This window comes from Brassica rapa, chromosome A05, assembly GCF_000309985.2.
Source record: "Brassica rapa cultivar Chiifu-401-42 chromosome A05, CAAS_Brap_v3.01, whole genome shotgun sequence".
Taxonomy (NCBI): Eukaryota; Viridiplantae; Streptophyta; class Magnoliopsida; order Brassicales; family Brassicaceae; genus Brassica; species Brassica rapa.
Genome location: NC_024799.2, coordinates 13,135,191 through 13,154,123, shown reverse-complemented (window position 1 = coordinate 13,154,123; position 18,933 = coordinate 13,135,191). Strand labels below are relative to the sequence as shown.

Sequence of the window (18,933 nt, the reverse complement as noted above, 5' to 3'; positions counted from 1 at the left end):
ATCTACTTACTAAATCTCGGGATGAATTAGCTGTTGATGGGATCACAAAAAAAGAAGAAGTTGGGATCATATACAACCAATCAAATGAAAACATAAACCATTAATTCTAAGAGTTCATATACTGTAAAGTGGATATTGAGAAGAGATTTTGAAGTGGATGACTAAAATAGAGGCTTGGGATATGTCATAAGTTTGCTGCCTAAAACTTCTCTTTTCACCAATGTAACATATAACTGCAGTAATTCTATTACATATGCCAAGAGATAGATTGCCTAGTACACAGCAATTGAGGCCAAGAAAGTGACCAACTTAATGAAGCTGTTGAAATTTTTCTAGCAATCTTCACTATAGTCACAATGATTGAAGCTTTGGTGGACTGTAGAATGAGAGGAAAGACAGAGAGCCAATACGATATCAAAATGTTAATGAACCAGTCCTTGATGATGGTAAAGTTTGCTAAGTGGACAAAACTAAAAAGCAAAAGGGAGCACAAATGGCTCCAATAAATCTCGTTTGTTGAGCAAATACACATGCCTTAAAGGGAGTTTGAACAACCTGAATTCATGTTTTTATTGGAGTTTTATGAAAATGCGATATACGATAGATTTTACCAGTTTTTAATTATAGTATCAGTCTTTTTTTAGAGTCTTAATTTTATGTTTGGAGTATATTTTAGAATCTTTTCAGATCCAAACATTATTAGAACAATGTGGAGATTACGGAGCATTTCAGTGCTTATAGATGAAGAAACTCGTAAATGTTCAAAAAGTCAGAAATCAGAGCCAAGATTTAGAAGAAGCATCAATCGATACCTCTTCCTTGGTGTCGCTCGACACCTCTTCTTTGGTGTCGCTCGACGCCCATGCGAGTAGAGGGGCCTGACTTGATTCAAGACCGACTTAGGACCAAAAGTCTCACATATTACAATATTGCTCTTAGCTGACTTTATACTTAGTATTTATAGACTTTTCCATTGCTTAGACAAAGCAGCACGCTTTAGAAACTAGTTTTATATTTAGTATATTTTGGAGAGAATATCAAAGACTCCTTCAAAGATTTGTATTGGAACTCCAGTATTTCTGACTATATATTTATGCAATTTATTCAGTCAATCTTTATGCTTTGCTTAATTACGTCTGAGTAATCATCAAGTTAGATTTAGGGTTTATTAAGGTTTTGATGAATTATTGATACATAAAACTGCTAGGGTGATTTAATTAGATCCTTCACAGAATTGATCTAACTGCTTAAGTTCTAGAGTAGCTAACTAGAACCATGAACTTGGGATTATAGACAACCATAAAAGTGAGTTCATTACCTGATAGACCATGGATTTCACCCACTTTTAGTCATGGTTTATAGCAGCCTCCCTTCGATAAAAGCAGTTTGATTAGGCTTCTGGAAAAAAAATTGAGTCGTCTAGCTAAGACTTTAAAGATGACTTTGTAGATCAGATTGCAACAGGCAATTGGTCGATAGTCCTTCATAGTCTGCGCCTCTTCTGATTTAGGAATGAGAGAGAGGATCGTTGCATTGTGATACGCCCTAAATTAGGGAAGGATCACTCAATCGGACTTAAGGGATATGAACTCACCAAAAGGGAGAACTGGTGGATTAAACGGAGACACTAGAGGGGCGGAAAGTCTCTTGATACTACCAAACTTCAGTTGTTGCTTGATATGACGCACAAGTCCAACAAAAGAAGGGTTTCTATACGTTGCTTGATATTACGTGCAAGTCCAACGAAATAGAGAAGTTTACTTGGAGCTAACCATACCAAGAAACAAGAAGTGTTCTACAAAGAACAAAAGAGATAAACTCAATAAAAGGAGAAAAATGTTGTCTTATTTCGTGGCTCATAGGCCCTATATATAGGATTACAAGTTGTAGAGATCCAAAGAAGAATGTGCTAAAAACAAGAAATTGAAAATAGAAACAAAGACTTAACTAAATAAAGTCCAGTAGCAGTTCCAATGTCCAGTAAGACATGGGCTACCAGTCCAGTAGCAGTTCCAATGTCATGGGCTACCAGTCCAGTAGCAGTTCGAATGTCACACCTATACGTAAGCAGCTCCTGTAAACCGAAGTAAACCGGGTACAAACAAAAACCCTAGAATCCTTGCGGCTGCAACTGTCCTCAAGTCGTGTCTTCGTTTCTTCTGGAGATCCTGTTCGCTGCCTTCAACAACAGGTGTCTCGAGCTCTCCCGGTCTGTTGAAACCACTCCAACGTCAACCACAAGAAGACGATGGGGAGCGAGACCCAAAGAAGAGACCCAAAGAAGCCTCCTGTGAACCTCGCCGGAACTGTAGAGGTTATCGGGACAAACCACCTCCACTGGCCAAACTTAACGTGCCGTGCATACCCACCATGACCAACAAACCGAGACCATGAAGCTTGAAATCTGCAACAACCGAAAGATCCAGATCTGACCAAACTTCCTCAAGTCTCACCGTCCTCTAGCGAGATCTGGAAGAGAAGAAGCCGGATCTGCCATCCACTTCTGGGAGCATACATATAACCGTCATGGCCTTTCGGTCTCCACACCACGCACAACCGGAGAAGGAGAGTGAGCTTCGGTGACCACATGTAACAACAACCGCATAAAGGATTCGCTGGAAAACAAAGAAAGAAAAAGGACAGAGCCCTCTCACACCACCGACGTGGAGGTCGGACTGCAGAGAGGAAAGATCGAAGCTTTTTTAAAGAGAGAGGTTGGAGAGAAACGTTTTAGAGAGAGAGTCACATGTGTTTTTCGTGTTGTTCTTTTCTTTAATGCCTCATATTTGTAGATTTGTCATCTAACACCCGATTTGAATCGTATAAAAATCAAAAAAAAAAAATAGATGTCACCGATTTGTAACATTTGTTACCCGAATATGGCATTATAATCTAAATGCAATTCTTATCTTTTATATCGGCTTCAAAGTCGAGCCCAAACTTTCTAATTCATATTTCCATTTTATCCTTGTTATGTCCTAAATCCATCTTCTTAGCTGATTACAAATCCTTAATTTTTCTCACGGGAACTATTGCCATGTCCAATTCATTTTCTTGTGTATATTCGTATTCTTCTTTTTTACTCGGTTTTTCAGAGATTTGTTTCATAAAAGAATTTTTTTTTTATGGTTCATCGATGAAAAAAAAAAAGCAAAAAGATCTTTGATTTTCTTTTTAGATCAAAATCTATGTATCTGTTGCTAATTGATTTGATTTTGTTAGAATTGGACAAAAAAATGCCAAGTGTTGGCTAGACAAAGAAGCTTCCCTAGCTAAGATGTACCTAATCATGGTTCCCGCTCTTAGCCGTTGGGCTGGTCGTTCCACTCTGTCGATCGATTTCAGTAAACTGAAGGATAATTATGGTATAACACATAAAAATTGTTTCATTATTATGTAATTAAAAAGCGAAATTATGTGTAGTTTTTTCCTAGAAGAATGTATTGCTCCGTCCAAAATTTCAATAAAAAGTGATATAAATCAAAAATTAATAATTTTAATTAATATTTACCTCTGCAAATAAATAAATAAAAACATTATGTGCTGGACTCGGTTTAGTATCATCTCCCAGAATTATGAGACAATAATCGTAAGAAAAGGAACTAAAAAACAGAAAGCAAGCACCTCACACTTGAGAGCAAGAGTGGCAAAACATAAATCCAAATACTCGCAAACTTAAGTCAGCTTCAATAAGTTCACACCACACGAGTTCAGTAGAGACATAAGAGTCGCAAAAGCAAACAATTTATTTGGCGACAAGAGTCTTAATAGCTCATACAGTCATACGAGATTAAATAAAAGAGAGAGATAGATAGAGCTGAATCGAATCAGCAGTAGAACATCACGCGCTTCACATTGTCTTTCAGAGGTGGGAGTGGTCTCACTGCAGCGTTCACGTGTGGCCCACCACGTGTGTTTCTACCACCCATACCACCTCCCCGTGCCATGCTCCCGCTAGCCATCGAACCACTGTCTGACGTCTCTGGCTCCATGTAGAACCGAGCCCTGAACGCTGCTAGATGAGCATAGTATGCGGGCGGCACTACAAAATCCCAACAACAAGAAAGAAACTCATTACTTGTCTTTCAAAAACTCCAAATCAAAAAAGTAAACCATTAAAATCTAAAGAAAAACTCACCAATGGATACAGAACGAGTACATCTCGCATACCTACACACAGCTCAAACAAGTTATGTTTGTATGAGTTTACGTCTGTTTCATATCTTACAATTACACAGACATTTAAGAAAGAGAAATGGATCTTACGTGTAACATAAGTTATTGGTCAGAGACTGGAGTCCATCTGCAGAGAAGTTGTTCTCATCCCAAAGAACGTGGTAATGAGCAGGTCGGGAAGTGCCCTGTTCATGGAATTATAAGTTTTGAACACTTGAAAGAAAATCTAAGCCACACAAACATCTTTTCCATATATAGACTTACCTGAATACCAGCATGGCTACAGAGGTAAAAGTCGAACTCAGTGGGGTGACAGATTTTGGAATCCACGACGGTTCCTGCAAACAAATTACCCAAAGTGTTGCAAAAAAATTCAAAGGATGAGCAGCTAATTTAGTCATACGTGAAATCCAAACCAATCCAAATTTGTCTTACCTGGTAATATGTTTCCACTTCTGTCCACTGAATTGCGGTCATTGTGGTTATGAGCAAATAGTCTTGTGTGATGGCGCTTCTGCACCACCACAAACGTCACTGGTGGCTGATAACCTGCTTCCAGCGAAGCACATGCCTGAAGTGGTTCAAATAAAATCATATTTAGACATAAGATAACTATCCACAGAATTAAACACAAGTCATTTGTTAGTTGTAACTCTTACCTTGCGGATGGCATCAAGCTCATAGAGCAAAACCTGATAAAACTGTCCTTCACTGACTCCATCCCTACGGAATTGTACCATACAATAATAACATATGCCTTTCTAAAAGGGAAGATGTACAGCGTTAGTTAAGTATACGCCAAAAAACAAACATACCTGTAGAATATGATCCTTAACGGCTTATGACCAGTTGATCTACGGAAGGCGATAAGTAACTCCCTGTTGCAAAGTAAGGAGAAAGAGGCAATGATCTTATACAAAGAGCAACATGAAGCGAAAAAACTGATTCGGAGTAGAGTTCAAAATATCGAAACGCGTACTTAATCATGCCACCGGTCACTACCCCTTTCTGCGGGTCCTTCCATTCTTTGAAGAGATCCTGAATGAGCTCCTGTCTATGCGCTTGAGCACAAACCAAGCCAGCATATTTCGTAATTTCAGGCCAGTCTTGGGAAGCGACGACCTGAAAGAAAATCAAAAATCATTTGAAATTTTAGAGTAATTACATCAGACCAGGTTATGGAGGAAAAATAAAATATTCATTCTCAGAACAAGATGTTGAGAAAGAGACTTACGGCAGCAATGGACGGGCTTGAGTCCTCTCCAGGATGAGGATGTGTTACATCAGCACCAAAGATTATGGTGGGGCGATCACTGACCAGAGGAATTCGCCTAGATAAGGCATCAACAAGTACAGTATTCCTTCCTCCAACTTTGACATTAATTTTCAAAGCCACGTTAGCCATATACTGTTTGCTCATCTTAAAGACATGCTTAGTCAGGCAGCACTGAGACACAATGCCGAGTTCGGTCTCACAGATGCGCTTCAGATCACCTGCGATGGGAAATTAGAAGGGAATGACGATTAGAGAGCTCGTTTAAATGTAAAAGCAGACAATGAATGGTACTAAGACATGGCCCATACCATATAAGGATCCATTATTGTCTGGGAGAATGACAATAAGGAGATCAATCTCTTTTCCTTTAGAGAGCTTGGCCATGGCATCATGATATCGAGTTTTCAAGACTTTCTCGACTTGCTCAGGGCGAGCACTGACTGGTGGAAGGACTGGTTCCGGATTAAATGCCTGGAGGTGAAAAATAATATACATCAAGGTAAGAAAGGTTAAGAAGGCGATAAAAGTTGTGCTTTACAAAAATTACCATCCCAGAGGTGTGGCACATCTGAGCAAGTTCCTGACAGAAAGTACGTGCCAAATTGTCGGGAACTTGCCTAGAGAAGTTGACGCAAATCCAGTTGCTCACTGTACCGCCATTTATCATTTTCTGCATACACACCCACAACCATATCATGAGAACAGAATTATATGAAAAAGCGCTAGGCAGACAGATGGATAACTATTTCATCTAGTTTACCTTATTCATCATATTCCACTGTCCAACTTGCGGCAGACAAGTCCCTTCCCTCCCAGAATCATGATACTTGAGCTGCAGCATAGAAAATTTAAATCATATTACCACACTGTACTAAGCTTAAGAGTGACAGAAAGAAAATTGAAAAAATCACAAGGGAAATTAATATACCCATGGAGGAGGCAGAATTCGAGCCTCAACAGAAGCAAGGGATGCGCTTATCTTGATTCCAAACTCCTTAGCATAGGGATCGTGATCATAATCATTGAGCCCTACTGTCTACCCAATCAGAAAACATCAACACATATCAGACATATATACATCAGATCAACAACAACATATAGGATAAAATATCTACAAGCTTAAACAGCTCAAGAGAATAAGATGTATTTACATAAATTGTAACTAGAAAAAGGTAAGCAGGTAGCTAGTAAGAGCACAAAAGCTCCCCAACTTGGCGAAGTGCCTCAGACCATCTCTATTGTATTTCTCTATTTCTACCTCTAAAATAGAGGATCTCTATAATAGAGATGTGTTTTGCTCCAATGTATTTTTCTAAAATAGAGATCTCCAAATATAGAGCAAAATATAGAGGAATGCTATTTTTCCTCTATAAATAGAGCAGAAAATAGCACTCTCTATTTTAGAGACAAAAATAAAAATGGGTTGGAGATGCTCTCAATAATCATGAACTAAAAAGGCTAGAAAGAAAAGCAAGAAGAAATATACTGTAAGATATACAATTCATAACCAGCCTTTGCTCAACCAAATGTATATGATTTCTAAAACAATTTAAAGAGATAGACAGCAATAATGAACTAGGCATCTAAGTGAAAAGGAGAATATAATATCCAAAACAAAGAAATATACCCGCAAGATATCTTTTTCACGTTCTTGGGGGCGCTGACAAGTCACCTTCAGAAGAGCAGTGATCTGTCTCTCGTTCAACCTTTTTGAGTACCTCTGTCCCTCAACAATCTTGCAGACCTGTACAGCAACAGAAAATTAGCATAGGAAGTATTGGTCAGCTGACAGTAATTGATGACAAACTTCGAGGTTACCTCCATTGGTAAATAATTTGGCCTGTTAGAATTCCCAACTTGCAAGCATGGTAGCTGCGTGTGCTGAATGCGAAAGCCATATGTTTCGTAGAAGTATTCAACAACAGATTTCTGGGTATTTCTTTCATCCACAGGAAATCTGAAAGTACAATACAAAAAAAAATAGAAACATAAACTTCTCCTGGTTCAGCATTCACGAAATAGTAGTTTGCAAAGCTAAACAAACACTTACGTCAGTTCTCGAGTGGCCACGGCGGTCAGCCCCGAAATGCGATACTTTCGGCGCATGTTTCCTCTATGGGTCACTTCAACCTTCACACCTCTAAGCGCCTTTTTTATCTGGTACAGAACAAGATTCAAAGTCAGTAAACACAGGAAGGTTAAGAATGCACCATTCCACTTCCTTTATGGAAGAATAACAGGAAATGACAGTTGAACTAGACCTTGACACGATCAGCATCGGATAAAGGCCGGGATCTAATATCCCTATTCAGCAACTCGCAGACAAATTCGGTAACAGGAAGTGCCTCTATGAATGCTGTAGATGACATATCTACAAAAAAAAAACAAGATTGCATCACAAGCATGAGCTGGGACAATAATATAAAATTTATTATTGAAAGTTTAGTGAACGTAATGCAGAAAGCCATCGCACCAATGTTGAGGGACAAGCCCATCTGTGTAGGACGAATGCTTTGATAGAATCCACGCCAGCTCTCCAGGCCATCACCCAATGATTGCTTTCTTCCTATATCCGGAGAATAAAATGACCGGCCCACAGGAGTATACCTCTCTCTAACATGTTAGCAAAACTAAAAGAGCTGAGCCATGTAAGCATAGTAGTTTTGAGCAAAAGCATCCAATAGATGAGTGAACCTACTTTGAAGTTGGCAGCTCACGAAGAACAATGTCAAGAACCTGAAGAGCCTCCTGCGGGGCATCAGCTTGCTTCCCCTGTAAAAACAATCCTAGGTGATGTAGATCAGCACGGGCAGCTAGCTTGATCACAACTTTGAACTCCCTTTCTCGTCTGTAAAAGGAAAATATTTTTTTACTCCAAAAATTCCTTAAAAGGATAAAGATAATAACTATATATGAACTAACCTTTGTCCCCCAGCCCCTTCTTCCTCGTCCTGAAGTAAGATTCTGAATTCTTTCGAAACAAACGGAAGCGGTCCAGCAGTGTACAGACTTTTTCGCCCATCATATGCAGGAAGACGCCTTCCAAGATGTGTTTCACGATACAAGTCAACCAACTGTTTCATCACAGCACGATTGACACCCCTTGATGTAACTTCTGGAGTAATGGTTACCTGCAAACACAAAAAACAAGACATCATTAGATGCACTGTAGCTAAAGTATAACAACAAGGGAACAAGCACATCAAAAACTTACGTCATACTGGTGCAAATCTTTATCAGGTAACTCGGCAAAGAAGTGGTTGGCCTTTACAATGCATCGCTTGCCAAACTGTCCTTTACCAGGCCTCAGTGGAAACTTACAAGCTTTGCTGGAAGATGGAATGGGCTGGATTGCTTGGCTGGGAGCTCCTTGCTCAATAGAGAGCTGTTCAAATTCTTGTACCGGAGCAGGAGGATCCGGCATCTGAGTAGGACTCACCTCAGCCGGTGTAGGCTGAGAAGACACCGCTTGATAAGTTGGTAAGGTAGCTTGATGCAGCTCGGGAACTGATTGTCTCTGCGGCAGTCCAGCAGAGGATGCACCTCCACGGCCACCACCACGAGGAGGTCCTCCTCTTGGTCCACCGTACTGTTGGTGCTGCTGTTGTGGTGGCTGGCCTTCTCTTGAACCACCATACTGTTGCTGTGATGGTGGCTGGCCTCCTCTTGGTCCACTGTACTGCTGCTGTTGTGGTGGTTGACCTCCTCTTGGTCCACCGTACTGCTGCTGTTGTGGTGGTTGGCCACCTCTTGGTCCACCGTACTGCTGCTGCTGCTGCTGTTGTGGTGGATGGCCTTCTCTAGGACCACCGTACTGCTGCTGTTGTGGTTGGCCATATCCACGACCACCACCACGACCTCCCTGTTGAGACTGAGGACTATAGCCTCTTCCACCTTGCTGCTGTCCTCCTCCGCCTCCTCCTCTCCCCTGCTGATAACCACCACGTCCACCACCTGAGGCTGGAGCAGCACGGGAACCAGACCCTTCACCTCCTTCAGATGGACCATCAGTTCTCTTCTTCCTCACCATAATGAATCCTGAGAAAACAAACACTGAGTCGCAAAAACATAAAAAATCCACCTTCAGAAACCAATAAAACTACACTCATAGAAATAAATTTCTGAATGTTAAAGGAAATACAATACATGTTACTTAGCAAGTAAATCAAGCAGGAAACACATTCAGAAGCCGCTCAAATCTTACAAAAAGATCAAATTTCGAAATTATTCCTAACAAATTCAACCATTTGAGAGAAATAAACATAGTACAGTTGCTGTAAACTATCAACATTTTACCCCCCCCCCCCAAAAAAAAAAAAAAACTATCAACACCAACACAAACCCTTAAAAATAAAAAACGAACGAACACACACGCACAAAGACCGCTACTAGATCCGATCAACGAAATCCACTAACATCTCAACTAATCATAACCAAAAATTAAGCAGATCCACCCAATCGAGTGGAAAACCTAATTATTTAGACAGATCGAAGCAGTGACGAACAAGCACGTTAGGACCTTGTTTGATTACCGGAAAAACGGCTATCTCACACCGGGGATGCTACGATTGACCAACCCTACTTCTCTCTCTCTCTCTCACCTCCAAACAAAAGAGATAACTATTTTACTGCTGCACTATATATCCCATCTCTTTTTTTGCTTAACGAGAGAGCAAACCAAGGGTTATCTGCTATATCTTAATTTACGAAACTACCCTCATCGTAATTAGCTGGCGTATAATGGCGTGTCAAGTCAGGGTTGGTCTTTCCGTATGCTGACCCAAGGTCGTGCCTCGTGCGACGCGACTCGTACGTGTGCAGTAGTAGCCTGTCTACCTTTACATTATTTTTATAATGCGCATCTGACGTGGAATTACATTAATAATGTTTTTTAATCCAAAAAGAAGCTTCTCGAAAACAACAAGACGAAACCCTTTTGTCGTTTTATATACCTAATCGTTTTTATTAGTAGTACAATAAACATATTTTAATCTCAACTGGTTTAATACGTTTTCATAACATACCTCGACTAATCTTAACATTTTTCATTAATCTATTATTTTTGCAGTAGATACTCAGAGAGCATTGAAACATACAGACCAGTCATGCATCTATATAATCATTAAACTTATTAATTATGAATCTATATTAGTTGATATGGTCATCCTTAAAAAAAAAAACTGATATGGTCTTATTTTTAATCTGCTTTACTTAAACATGCAGATGAAGTCAAAGAGGTTGACTAGTGCTAATGTTTTTCTGGTTAAAATATTAAAAGTTTATACCATCAGGAAAAGAATATTAAAAATCTATTTATCAAAGTTGTTTGGACCCTTTTTTTAACTCATTATTTTTTTATCTTACCTTAAACTTGAGTCAAGTGCTCAGGTACTCTTAATGAGGGAAAAAGTGATCTACCTTACTCTCATGTGATCTGTCATACTCTTATCTGTTTTCATACTCTTAGAGGATGTGGTTAATATCTAAAATACCCCTGACCGATTTAATGAATAAATTAATCGAGTATCCACTCTCTCTCTCCTCTCCTCCTCCTCCCTCCCTCCCCCCCGACAAGATTCACTCGAAGCCCACTCGATACTTCCCTCGTACTCATCTTCTCGTGAATTCGTTTGGAATACGATCTCTTCGCTTGGATACTGGATCATCGAGCTATTAATTCCGTTATACAGGTATGTATCTCAAATCGTCGTTAAGACCGATGTATAGAATCCACCATAGACGAACTCATTATTCACTGGATTCCGATTAGATAGAAGATTTCGTATTTGTATGAACTAATCGACGATCGGAAAGTTTGAATGGTCTGTTTGTTAGGGAATTCGATAATCAACAACTGTATAATTGAATGTCGGGAATCAAAGCTGATAACAATTTGGTTTTGAATTGAAGACTCGACTCCAAATTTATAGTTTTAATTGAAAAATTCTTATTCATTTGGGTTTCATGAACTAATCGAGGATCGGAAAGGAATGATTGAATGTCGGAAATTATGACGATTCAATCGAAGATTAGACGTTCTGGCTTATCACTAATTGGTTGGTTACTGACACAACTCTGTGACATGGTATAACGAAGTATAACGAAGTATAACTTTAATGGTTTAACTGTGTAACCAAGTATAACGTGAATGGTATAACTGAATAAACAAGTATAACTTTAAGTGGTTAAATGTTTTTATTGCAGACAATGTGTCCATTTTCGACGAACATACACTTTGATTATGATGGACATTATTCTAAGGATGGAGATGATTATGAATGGATTCCAACCGATGCTCGTTTGTATGTTATATCCTTTAAGACATCATCGTTGGAGGAGATCACTTATTCGTTGTTGAAAGAGAGGATATGCAGGAAGATGGGAATAGATCCGTTTACGAAGAGGCTCAATTTGGGTTACATTCCATTGGTAGTGGAACCTAAGAGGCAATCGTATATTTTGGATGATGAAGATGTGTTTGTTTATCTAACATCAGTTGATAGAGAGCAAAGAAGAAGTATTTTGCATGTGGAGGACATCGAAGAATTGCAAATAGTTCAAATAACCGAGCAACTGTCGAGAGTTGGAGAGAGCTCTTGTAGTAGGAACTATTGTGAGCGTGAGAGTGGATATGGAGAAGAAGATAATGTGGGCACAGGTTTGGAGCACGATGAACATCCCCACAAGAAACAGAAGAAGAGTAGGTTGTAAACCTTTCGGTTTCAGTTTTGATGTGGATTAGGTTGTAAGCCTTTCACTTTCGGTTTTGGTGTTTGCCTTTCACTTTCGGTTTTGGTGTTTTTATCGTATGAGAACGTTGTGAGGTGAAATAAATTTTATTTGTGTGTTGTATAACTAAGTGAAACTGGTATAACTACGTTATGTAAATTGAATAATATGATTGTAAATTCTAAACTTTGTAATTTAATTTTATAAGTCATGGAAGTAATACGATTGTAGTTTATTATTAGTGCTATGTTAATTATGATTTAATCAGAATTGTTAAAATTCTTAAAATTCTATCTCATTGCTTGGTAGCAATCATATAGGAAATACAATGTGTTGTCATAGCTTTATCGCTGAAACTGACCTCGTTAGATTTGATAACTCTTTATGGCACGAAATCAAGTTTATATGTACATGATCGTATGAGAAATGAACTCAGGAAACATAATTGCATTGGTATAACCACAAAATCATTAATTCAAGTCGAGTATAACTAAGATAAATAGAAATAATTAAAAAGTGCAACTTTGACGCTTTCTGTAAAACTGAGTACTTGGTGAAACTTACAACAGAAAAAACCGTGGGATTCTTAATTTTCCCGCCCAGCTTTTCGAATTTCTAATTTCCCAGCTTTTCCCAATCGTTCAATCGAAGTATTAAAGACCCTTTTTTTAGGTTTTCCCCATTTGCTATCTTCATTTTCTCTCTCTTCCCTAATCTTTCTCCTCTCTCTCCTCGTCACTCCCTCCCCTCCCAAAAACCGAGATGTCCGCCGCTTCATCTTCCACGACCGGTGGTCGGAGACGGATACGAACTCCGGGGATACCTAGTAGTGTTGGTGCGGGGTGGGCGTCACCGAGATCATCTCCAGAAGCAATCCAAACCCATATCGCCGGTATTATCGGTGTCTCTTTGCGGCTTCACAAAGGTACATCCGTTTGTTGTTTATATATCGAACGCTTATGAATCACGCTTACTCGTTTTGAAAAAAAATCATGTTGTAGCTCGAGAACGACAATCATGTCTTCAAATGGGTTGACGAAGCCTTCACCGATGAGATACAACAGCTGAACTACCAAGTTCGAATGCTCGAAGAAGAAGTTCAGAGTCTCAAAGCAACAATAAGGAATGAAGGAGATATCCGCGAAGGTCCCAAAAAGATGCCCATGATAAAGATATCAGGAGGTTGTGTTCTTCTTACCATCGTTTTAGTTGTAGGAATTATGATGTACAAAAAGTAATTGAAATTCCTAAGAGAATTCCAATTCCTATAACTAACTGTTATTGCTAAGCTATGTTTTTCTAAGTTATGCGAAGTTGAACAACCATGTAGTTTGATCTATCGAAAAAGTTTCTATTATTTTTAGTATGTTAGACAATTGAGAAAGTGAAACTAACACAATATCTGACCTATTTATACGAAAAAGTCGAACAGAAGATTAAGTTAAGCCAGAAGTTGGAACAAGGATTAAGTGAAACCAAAAGTTGAAACAAGTGAGATTAAGTGAAACCAAAAGTTGAAACAGGTGAGATTAAGTGAAACGAAAAGTTGGAAAATTGACTAAGTGAAACTATAAAGTTGGAAAATTGAACAATAGAGTGAACAAAGTTGTACCGACAATAGAGATAGTGTCACCAACATTAACACATAGTTGTACCGATATTTAAACAAAGTTTCACCGACATTAAACATTTACACGAGACCTTCAACCCCATATTTCTGAACATAAGGGTCGCTGTTTAGTACAGACTGCCTGAATTCCTCGACCTCTGGCAAACGCGGATTGAACCTGAAGTCCGCAAATCCACCTTCGGTCTGAAGCCATATATCATCAGGACCAAAATAATCTGCATGGTCTTGATTTTAGCAAAAGTTCTACTCAACTATCACATTTAAAACTAGACACAGAAACAACACTTACTCGTAGATTCACAGACTCTACACATCTTAAGGACCACAATCACCTGTCTACGACCCCCACCACTCATGTCATCAAGACCATCCCGGAAGGCAACTGCCTGAGTGCCAGTCACCACACATCTTATCTGATGGTCACTATTCAGAATAAAGAAAAAGTGCGTCAGTTACAATATATATATATATATATATATATAAATTTTGCTTGGATCATATGTTACTTTATACTCACATGTTGTCCCTTATGTAAAACTCCATCCTTGGTCCTGAAGGGGCATCGAGATGGGCTTCCGTGTTGAAGACCACTCCCATTGTATCTACCATATAAGTGTTACTCAACTAAATCAGTTCGTTTCACTTACATCTACAGAGTTATACAAAGTTCTGAAACCAAGCCATGCGACTGTTGAGATTACCATTCCTAAATCAGTTGTGATTACCATTCCAAAAACCATTCCTAAATCAGTTGTGATTACCATTCCTAAATCTGTTCGTTTCACTTACCTATGGGATATTTGAGGTCACGCCAGTGCATGCAAGGGATTGCATGGATGCTTTTGAAATCAAAGAAAAGACGATTGTTCAGAGGTTCGATGATGCGGACTTGCGTAAGGCGCGAAGCAATTAGTCTGAACGGAGACCTAGTTGTCTTGAAACATGGGTAGCCCCGTTCAACATCTACCACAAAGATTTCCACCCATCTTCCCTCTTCCTTCTCAAGGCCTCTAAATTTTTTATAATTCCCATAAGTGTTCATCTTCATCTTGTATCCCTACAAAAATAAAGTACAAAGATCATGTTTATTACATGTTACAAGGATCAAGTTTTTATTTCTGACGGTTACATGTTTATTACACAATTGAGAGATGATGATATACACTTACATCTTCATCTGCGAGGATATAGTTATAGTAAGGCCCACTGTTGGTAACACAGGAATAGAAAGGGTAGATCCTGTGTAGTTTCACTCTGAAACGCCAAGCCCTGACCGCCGGGTTATAAGTAACCTCGGAAAGCTTATCGTACTCTGCCATCTTGTGTTTGTTGAGAGATGAGAGAAGAGATGGAGTATTCGCAGAGAAGAGATGAGAGAAGAGATGGAGTAACAGTGAGTGTTTAAATGCAGAATTCTCTTAAATGCAAGAGATGTAGCGTATAAATGATACTCGGAAGTGTAATGATTATTAAAAGAGACTTTTTCACAAGAGAAGTCGTGGGGACATGTTTTCCTTTCGACGAGTCTATCAAATGTCGTGTTCGTTCCACGAGTCTATCAACCTCGGGCAAAAATAGGAGTAGTAGATTCTAATAGTTCATTAAATTACAGGTTTTTTTTCAAAATTAATATTATCCTTTTCTTTGATTATCTCCTACACTGGTAGTTGCTATCATTAAATATATGAACTCTAAATATATTCACTAACTTATACATTTTGGAAACTGACCATATTTAAAAAAATAAAACGATATAATATCTAAATTTCGTTATGTTTTGTATAGTTTCAAATTTTCATACAATCTAAATTGTTACGTTTTGCTTAGTTTCATAAATTTAGCCCGTGATCTCCACTAGTTTCACTTACTTATACATATTTATGTATGTTAAAATTCAGGAGAGGCGACTGTTGCAGTCAGAAAGCGTGTTAGATAAGTTGAAGTAGTTATGCTTTCTCGGGGAGAGAAATGGTTTAATCTCGGGGGAGTCTCGAGTCAATCAAGTAATAATACTCATCAAATCAACCTGGAAACTGACCATATTTAAAAAAATAAAACGATATAATATCTAAATTTCGTTAAGTTTTTTATAGTTTCAAATTTTCATACAATCTAAATTGTTACGTTTTGCTTAGTTTCATAACGTGATCTCCACGAGTTTCACTTACTTATACATATTTATGTATGTTAAAATTCAGGAGAGGCGACTGTTGCAGTCAGAAAGCGTGTTAGATAAGTTGAAGTAGTTATGCTTTCTCGGGGAGAGAAATGGTTTAATCTCGGGGGAGTCTCGAGTCAATCAAGTAATAATACTCATCAAATCAACCTGAGTCAATCAAGTAATAATACTCATCAAATCAACCTTAAATGGACACGCCACTGTTCAACTTCATTAAATATAGTTAGATATATCTTAATAAATTATAGTTTTACAAAGTTTCAATTCCAACAGACGCGACTGTTATTCAAAAGGCGTGTCACAGAAGTCATGTCTTCTCGAGGAGTCCATCAAATCACCTATAAATGGTTTATCACTTCTACAATTACACTCTACAATTACATACAATTTCGAATCTCTACAATTTCCCTTATCTCTCTCACACAATAACATTTTTTCTTTTATCAGATTTAGACATGGATTCTCTCCCTCCTTCAATGCTTCATAAGATTCTCTCTACAGTAGCAACGATGAATATCAAGGATTTTGGTTTTGCAAGGATTGCTTTTCCCGGGTTCAACGAAGTTGGAAGAGAAGATCACTTCTACATATCGGCCAATCTCATTTACCTGAATGACTGGGTAGACGAGGTCAGTGCTGTTCGAACATTCAGGCTTAAATGCTACCGTTCGGGTAATCCAGAGGCCATATACTTGAGAGGTATGTATGAGTTCTTCATCCTCCATTTAGTTGATGAAGGATGGGAAAAAATCCATCTTGCTGGTGAGAGAGGATGCGAGTTGGCCCAGTATGTTGATGGAATGCTGAACTTAGCCTTTAGCGTTGATCAGAGGGGAATTGTTCACAACTACCCTGCCTTTACTCGTCAACATGTTGATAAGATGTTTCAAATCATCTGTAGTTGGCAACTCTCAGGCCATTGGGATTACGATAAACCTGGCATGTTTCTATCTATGGCTAAAAGAATAGATCCTAATGTGCCACGTGATTGCTGGTGTTCCCACATAGACCCTCCAGAGTTTGAAGTCTCCCTAGATGGATCACGATCACGGTGGAAATGCGATCGTTGTTTCTGGAATTGTGCAGCGTATGACTTCTGCTACCAAATACACTTGACTGCTCGCACATGGCCAATTGAAGATTAGTAGAAGTTTTATCTAGTTTTTCTAAGTTGTTAAGTTGATGAGCTGTTATGCTCTGTTATTTCTCTAGTTCTATCTATAAACATTATGTAATTACTCTAGTTATATCTATAAACTAATCTTTTTATTTGAACTTCACTAAATATATCAATAACAACACATGTGGCCGAACAATAACGTAATAATAAATTGCAATCTAAATGTGGAGTACTCAATGTGCGATTTAGTTCAATTTAGCATAACTTTGTAACTGGGACAGTATTTATTTGTTCAGGTTTTATTACGCTACACAGTTATACCAAAGTTTACAATTACACTAAGTCATATAAAGGTTTCGAAAGTTAAGGCGAAATAGATCCGAATTTATGGATCGGGTCTGGATGGTCCGCGAAATGGCCCTGGTTGGGTTGTAATTATGTAAGTTTCTGTTGGCTCTGTGGTCTTTTAATAAATTTTCTGATTTAATTAAAGATATATTAAATTCAAAATCCGGTCAGTTTCGGGCAGGAGTATCTCAGATCATTTTTTTTTCGGGCAGGAGCACCTGAGCGTTTAATTCCTTAAACTTACACTAACAATATATTACCATATATTTCTCTAACAATAATTTATTTAATTCCTTTATTTATTTAAATCATAATCCTAACCATTAATATTACTATATTTACCATTTTGATTTTTAATCGTAAAAGCATTGAAACTAATGTTTTATATTATTACTTTTATTATATAATATATTATTTAAAGCAAAATAAATTGCAAGACATATATGTGTACATTCTAACTTCCTCTTTTGTTTATAATAAAATAATCATATCATATATAAACTTTCCCACTAAAATCTCATATCATATACTAAACTTTCAACCGTTTATAGTTTGATAATATTTTCATATTTAAAAATATTTTTTCTGAATATTCATGTTACCTTCACAAAAATGAAGAAATTCATTGGTTCTATTAAAGCTAACCCGACTTCACGATATTAGTATTGATTATTGGGGTTTTTGCCAAAACTAACCCACAACTTGATTTTAATTCCAAACATATACCCAAACTTGAATCAAATGCAAAACTAACCTAAAAGCCTAGTGAAATTACAGCTCAGCCCCTTGTGACCAAACAAAAAAACAGAAGCCATTTTTACGAATATAGCCCTAGTAAATCGTCTGAGTCGTCTGAGATGTTGGAAGTCGTCTGGACGACTGAAGTGTAAGTCGTCTGGTACCAGTTTATTTTAAAAATAATTTATAAATCTTGTAAAAAAATATTTTGATGCGTAAAAAATAAAAATCAAGTAATTATAAACAGTTTTAACTGATATAAATTAAGATATGATAAAATTGATTTGTTTTGAAGATAGATGAGTGGAAGTAGTGAATCATGAAATACTTTGGTTTAGGAGTTTGGCAAACATATGTTGTAGTATTGTATGTATTGTTAGAGTTAGATTTTGGAAAACTAAAATGTTTTTTTCAAAAATTAGTTTTCACCTATATGTGTTTATTTATGTGTATAGTAAACACTTTTCAAGTTTGATTTGGTTTTATGAAGTGTTTAATTAGATAATTAAGTTTAGGGGTTATGTTTAGGGTGTGGACGACTTATATTTCAGTCGTCTGTTGAATAATTTACCCTGACGACGTATAATTCAGTCGTCCAGACGACTTACAAGTAAGTCGTCTGGAAAGTCTTCTATTTTAGTTTCCCGCTAAAAATATTTAATTTCCCGCTAAAAATATTAAACTCTTCTGGACGACTTACATGTAAGTCGTCTGTTTTAATTTCTTCACCAGACGAC

The 18,933-nt window shown here is 37.9% G+C and overlaps 1 protein-coding gene and 1 long non-coding RNA gene across 5 annotated transcripts; both read right to left on the bottom strand.

Annotated features, from left to right (window-relative positions):
• Positions 1-3,584: 3,584 nt before the first annotated feature.
• On the bottom strand, positions 3,585-10,145 carry LOC103868679 (protein argonaute 1). Of its 4 annotated transcripts, none has more exons than XM_009146758.3 (22): positions 9,985-10,145; positions 8,667-9,505; positions 8,375-8,583; positions 8,151-8,300; positions 7,926-8,065; positions 7,714-7,823; positions 7,503-7,609; positions 7,271-7,409; positions 7,080-7,196; positions 6,381-6,488; positions 6,213-6,284; positions 6,000-6,122; positions 5,761-5,923; positions 5,411-5,670; positions 5,156-5,298; positions 4,992-5,054; positions 4,836-4,899; positions 4,612-4,747; positions 4,441-4,514; positions 4,267-4,361; positions 4,139-4,170; positions 3,585-4,042 (listed from the first exon to the last, which is right to left on the bottom strand). In XM_009146758.3, the coding sequence occupies exons 2-22, from the start codon at positions 9,480-9,482 to the stop codon at positions 3,828-3,830; spliced, it is 3,336 nt and encodes a 1,111-aa protein (XP_009145006.1). In that variant the 5' UTR covers positions 9,483-9,505; positions 9,985-10,145; the 3' UTR covers positions 3,585-3,827. The 4 variants fall into 4 exon arrangements, with proteins under 4 accessions (XP_009145006.1, XP_009145007.1, XP_009145008.1 ...); XM_009146759.3 differs by having other exon boundaries at positions 3,828-4,042; positions 8,667-9,490; positions 9,985-10,121; XM_009146760.3 differs by having other exon boundaries at positions 3,828-4,042; positions 9,972-10,067.
• Positions 10,146-13,407: 3,262 nt separating this feature from the next.
• LOC117134313 lies at positions 13,408-18,304 on the bottom strand. The gene is made up of 2 exons (XR_004458568.1): positions 16,174-18,304; positions 13,408-16,137 (listed from the first exon to the last, which is right to left on the bottom strand). It is a non-coding gene; the product is annotated as an uncharacterized LOC117134313 (long non-coding RNA).
• Between the last annotated feature and the right edge of the window lie 629 nt (positions 18,305-18,933).

Bases quoted from the DNA above. Each gene is read 5' to 3' on its own strand.
- LOC103868679 (XM_009146758.3), bottom strand. From the start codon at position 9,482: ATGGTGAGGAAGAAGAGAACTGATGGTCCATCTGAAGGAGGTGAAGGG. The intron at 8,584-8,666 runs GTAAGTTTTTGA...TTGTGTTTGCAG, and splicing joins AAGATTTGCACCAGTATGAC to GTAACCATTACTCCAGAAGT. The intron at 4,900-4,991 runs GTATGTTTGTTT...ACAATTCCGTAG, and splicing joins TTAAGGATCATATTCTACAG to GGATGGAGTCAGTGAAGGAC.